The 6,000-nt window shown below is 38.2% G+C and overlaps 1 protein-coding gene across 1 annotated transcript in view; it reads left to right on the forward strand.

The window, feature by feature from the left end:
* Galphaf (G protein alpha subunit f) overlaps window positions 1-5,687 on the forward strand; it is a 64,446-nt gene extending 58,759 nt beyond the window's left edge. The window contains exon 10 of the mRNA XM_081746699.1: window positions 5,206-5,687. Within this exon, the coding sequence (XP_081602825.1) occupies window positions 5,206-5,412 (207 nt within the window). The 3' untranslated portion in view covers window positions 5,413-5,687. The remainder of the gene's footprint in view (window positions 1-5,205) is intronic.
* Window positions 5,688-6,000: the final 313 nt, after the last annotated feature.

Genomic DNA, 6,000 nt, shown 5'->3' on the forward strand with positions numbered 1-6,000 from the left:
AAATCTAACTAATCCATTCGCCGTCCCCAGAAACGTCGTTTCCTGACTTGTTTTATGGTTTTATAGTCACCGCGAGGAGTCGTGAAACTTGGGGTCGTCTTCTTTTTCTTCTGTCTTAGCGAAGATCGCTCTCCCGGCAATTATAGGCGGTGTTTTCAAAAGAAAAAGATGAGGAATTGAGATGAATCTGTATAGATGCTTATAAGATGCTAAATAACGTAGATCTTTGTAAATAAAGATAATAGGCAGTAAGAACAGGTGGAGATAAGGTGAAAACGAACGAATCTACATTAAAAGGGCCAGAACCGTGAAATTTATGAAGAATAGAGAGAAATGGCGGGCGATATTGTTGATAGAGAGGGCAAGAGAAAATGAGATGATTGATGGAGCCTGTATCGAGACCACAGTTACAAAGTGGAGTAGTGCGTTTTCGAAGTAAATATAAGCGTTGGCATAAGGCGAAATCTGTTACAGAGAAGAAAATAGAGGTAGGAGGGAGAGAGAGTATGATGAAGGAACCAAGATGGAGAACGGAGAGAACAAGGATGGTGCCAGTATTAATGTGCCTTTGTACATGAAGCATTATAAGCAGTCCATCGTTGATAATGAAGTGTAGTAAGTAGTGGAAAAAGGTCTATAAGCGAGATTGAAAGGTCAATGGGCTCCGAAACGGGCTGCGGCATCAGCTAGGAAATTCCCGAGTATGCCTATATGACCTTCAGACCACATTAAGCAAGTAGTATAGTTAAGAGAAGTGCGACGGTGTAGAAGACGAATTTCATGAAGAATCCAGGAGGATTTCCAAGTCCAGGGGGAAGATTGTAGGGATTGTAGGAGAGATTTAGAATCAGTGGTGAATACAGATAGGCGTATACTGATGCTAAAGAGAATGAAGAAGAGTCGCAAATAAGGCATAAGCTTCAATGAGGAAAGTACTGATATAATGGGGCAGTTTAAAGCTGAAACATTGCTGAAGAGAGAAACCGTAAAAGGCTAATCCCAAATGCAAGCCCTGGCCAGAACCGTCGCAGTACAAATGTACAGTGTGCTGAGGGAGAGGAGGAATGGATGAGGAGAAACAATGTTGGTAAGAGACGGGAGTGAAAAGGTGGGCGGGAGGGTATTGGCGGAAAAATGATAGAAAGAGATTCGGGAAAAACCAGGATAGTCATGGAAGTAGCAAGGAAGAGTATACGTGCACTGGATATGCAACAGATGTGGTGCAAGGTCTAGGTAACTAGTGTATATGAAAGGGAGAGATACGAGATATGGAGAACGTTTGCGGAAGGTGTCGGAGGGCCTGTATGAAGGTGTCGGAGCCGAGTGAGTTTAGGGAAGAGAGAGGATCGGGTAAATTAGAAACGTTGAAGACAGAATTTGTCTGAGAGGTGTTTCAACTGAATTGCTAAGGGTGGAACTCAGGTCTCAGAATAAAGCGGTGGTGGAAGCAAGGCTAAGAGTACGGCAGAGAGTAGTATATTGAAGGGATTGGAATATTTGAAAGACTCTAGAAGGAGAAGGAGAAAGAAAAACACCATACGTTAAAATAAGATAAGTAAACCTGTTTATATAACAGAAGAAGGACACGGAAATCTGTAGACCAAGTAGAAGTAAAAATAGAGCGAATTAAACGTAAGAAGGTCGATGATTTTTGATGTAGAAATTGATAATGGGGGGTCCAACGTAAAGAAGAGTCCAAGACGATTCGAAGGTATTTAACATATGGACGGCAAGGAAGGGTAATACCCGTAAATGTTAGGTAGGGTAGGGCGGGGGTGCGTTTGCGGGTAAAAACGAGAAAGGAAGTTTTGTTCCAGTTGATTCTTAAGCCATGTTTGGAACACCAGGTGGAGAATGTGGTGAGAGTAGAAATGAGTTGGGATATAGCGAGTTGAGAGGAGGTGGAAGGAATATAGAAGGCTAAATTATCACAATAAGAAAGAACCCATACAGTGTTACTGGTTTGGCGAAGAACAGGAGCCAAAAAGAGATTGAATAAAAGAGAAGATAATACAGAACCTTGAGAAAGACCTAGGGAAGTGATGCGACCTTTAGAGAGTTGGGAACCGAGGCGAAGATACAAGGTACGTTGGACCAGAAGGTTGTATATAATACGGAGATATTTGGAAGGGATGCCTTGTTGCCAAAGTATATCTATGAGGTTATAAAGAGGAACCGAGTCGTAAGCCTGAGAAAGGTCAATGAATACTGCAAAAACAAACTGGGTACGGGAAAAAGCAAGTCAAATATCGGAGGTAAGAATGGAAAGGCAGTCGGAAACACTGGAACCAAGTCGACAACCGTATTGTTGTTTGTAAAATAAAAGGTGGTGTTCATTCTAATTTCCGTATTTATAATTCTTTTCCTATGAAATTTACCAGAAATATACATTTTCCGATTATACACATAGTATTAAAAGTATCCTGCAAAATTATTATCAAATAATATTCTTACAAGAAGACAGTTATAGATATGCGACAATCATTTTGGACATGAGTGTACATTTCAGGAAAACTGACTTTCACAACTATGTCTGTTAACATACGCCCTTCATCGTTTCCAAAATCTCTTCACTTGGACGAGGATTCACTAAATTATGTGTTAGTAGAAGGACTAACATATAGCAGTGCATGAACCGCCAATATTCAACACTGTTCGAAAAATGTAACATAACACCTTTATCCTCTAAAGGCTTCAATTATAACATAAAAACATTAACAATTATTTGAATTAAACGCTAACAAGGATAATAGAAAAATACAAAAAAAAAACTATACTCAGTGGCAACACTGTACGCTCGAGAGATATTATCAATATAGCACGATAGAGACTGTGGCAAAATTTCATGAATTGGGTTGACAACAAGGGCACGCCCTCTCGTTTTATTGGTTGCTGAAATTGATAAATCTAGGTCAAACTTCACGACTCCGTGCAATCACTATAATTGTAGCCAAAATAAAATTAATTAAAGTAATATAAAATATACAGTATAATTTACCTTTGTGGTTAATAGTTTCTGCTACAGGTAGAGGAGGAAGACCGTTCCTTCAAAGGAGAATCCCATTTCATAATAGCTCTTGCCGGAACGGGAACCGGGGCTGCTTTGTACACACATCCCGGTAATGCCGGTGCCGAAAGGTAGTTTGAGTTTGAACGCGAACGAGAGAACATGAGTCCAGCAATAAATAAACGATATCTCCTTGCCTTGCTGTACTTACGGCGAAGAAAGAGGAAACAAAGCAGCACTAGAAAGATTTTGATCCATCCATTGTTGACAGTGCGTCATGTGGAAGGTTCGTTTAATACATTATATGAAAAGCTGCGGAAATATGATTCGAATTTTTTTAATTAATTACTTTCGCATGTCTAAACAAACGTTTGATTTCTTAGTACAACGAATTAGCAATCATATTCAGCGCTGTTCAGATTTATTTATTTTATTTATTTATTTATTTTTATTTTTATTTATTTATTTATTTATTTTTTGCAAGAGCCGTGTAATATTACAGACTGACTTGAATAAATGGAAAGGTCGTTCAATATCTGAGAAATAGCTCAATGCAAAGAACAAGGTTAAGTGTATTACGTCAATCAAGTGACGTAGGAGCATTAACGTCTAAATTCCCAAATATCTTTTCTTTAGTACACAGAGGTATATTGTAAATTGGTCCGTATATACTCCTAATCAAAAGCATTCGCAGAAAAACATGGCTAAGTTAATAATTTTGACAAGTCACAATAGGTAGTAACCGTATACTTAAACCCACAATCCAATAGTGTCAAATTGTCAAGAATTTGCGAAAACTGGTGGCAAGTTGTCCGCTTTGTCGAATTTTGGTGGTAAATTGTCCGTACCCCGAAGAAAACATCGAAGTGGCCCATTTTTATGTCTTCGATTGTACATTTTATTTTCATTTACATATAATCTACATTTTATGTATCAACTGTAAGTAAACAGAAAGCGTTTGAATCACTATTGTTTTATATTATCCTATACATACCTGTTGCTTCTCATTCCTTTTTGTCCATAGAGTCGAAGTCTTGTGGAAGGTTTGTATATACTTCTTTCCAGGCTTTCTGCTTCTCGACCTTGTCTTTATATGAGTCTGTAGTATTGTCCCATAGACAAGGTTTCATTTCCACTAATTCAATGAAATTCAAAATATCGTACTGAAACCTTTAATCATTGTCACTCGATGAACGATGAAATGAATTGTCACTGAAGCAAGACTTCAGTGCACTGCAGAAACAATCCACTAAATCGAAAAGCTACTTCAAGCGGAAATAAGTAACATATAGCTACACTCACGCAGAAAGTATGGCACTCCAGAATAGTTTCATATAAATGATAAACGTCAGTTTAATCCACCTCCTGTCAACTTGACCTACTTCTGTCCTTGATCCCTTAAGCGCTTGCATAGTTGCATACAGATAGACGAATCGAGTACATTCCTGGAATCAAACGGAGGAAACGGAACTAAATTATAATTTTCTTCAGCATAGGAGGATTTTTTCCAGGGGAGATTTTGTGCCTACATATGTAGTATGTCCGATATAACATTCATAGATAACGTTTTGCAATGCATCTTGCATCTTGTAAAACAAAAACATAGGTAATTTCGTCTGTAGCCTGTTGCATTGATTAAATCAAATCATACTGTTATACAAGATGTGATATCTTTAAATAGGTAAAAGATAATTGAAATGTGGAACAAGAACACCCTACACAATATTAGTTTGGGTGAGGTACCGTTATCACAGGTCACCTAGTGGCTTTCCGTTTTCAGCTGTTTAGAAACGCGAAAATAAATGCCGATTTTCAAAATGGCTCGAAATCGAAAGCAGATAAGTGAGTCGTGATAACGGTTTCTCATGTAAAATAATATTGTCTAGGGCGCTCTTGTTCCACATTTCGATTATATTTTATCTATTTGAAGATATTACATAATTACTGTAAAATTACCGGTATTTTAATTTCGCCAGGATGAAGACTCTTAAGGAAACCTACGAACACTGCCTAAGTAGTGTAGTCGTGCCGCAAGGCATTGTTCGGGGGTCGAGTCAAAATTTGCTCCGAAATTGTGTTCGTGATCGAATTCATTCATGTCTAGAGGTGTTCGTGATTCACGTTGTAGTCGTAGCGCTGATGAAGATGTTATTTGTATATAAAAGCAACATTAAAGCTTATTTCTATTTTATTTTCAGAATGTAACAAAGCAAAGGGATCTACAAGAAGATCGAAGACTGAGTTTCGGCCCAGGATTTCAGATAATGGCTGACATATCTACGAAAGAAAGGACTTTATATTGGCATTTCACGACCGCCACTGATACCAATAATATTCGGATAGTGTTCAATGATGTTCACAGTATGATTGTGCAATGGAATTTAAAATCCACAGGTCTCGATTAGATCAAAAATGGCAGCAGTTTTCAAGTAAACAAACTCTACAAGATCATGTCACGGATAACAAAGTGAACCTTAGAAATCAGGACGCTTCGAAATACTCAAATGTATTCCTTCATCTGTTTAGCTTTATTTTTTGTAATGAACTTTTTTTTTTACACTATAAATCCCGGTAAGCTAACTCATAAGCAATGTGAACTTGAAGAAATTATAAGATTTGTGTGTGTATATATAAATAATAATAATAATAATAATAATAATAAAAGAAAAATTATTCTCTACCCATGCTTTCAAAGAAAGTGATTGAACAAATACAGGGTGACCCAACAAAACCTGCCACATTTTAGGATTGGGGTTAGGATTTAGATTTCTGGGCTTCCGGCATCTAACGCTATTTAGCCCGTCACGTCTGAGGGATCAGGTCCCACGGCGAGCACGCTGTCCGGGGAAAGGGAAGGGAGAACGCAGTCTGGGCCTATAAGTTAGGTACCACCCCGGCATTTGCCTGGTGTGAATGAGGAAAACCAAGGAACGCCTCATTCAGGATAGCAGGCATGGAAAAGATTTTTTACACTTTTTCGACCGAGTGCCCCC

Source organism: Thermobia domestica, chromosome 18 (assembly GCF_964235325.1).
Source record: "Thermobia domestica chromosome 18, izTheDome1.hap1.1, whole genome shotgun sequence".
Taxonomy (NCBI): domain Eukaryota; kingdom Metazoa; phylum Arthropoda; class Insecta; order Zygentoma; family Lepismatidae; genus Thermobia; species Thermobia domestica.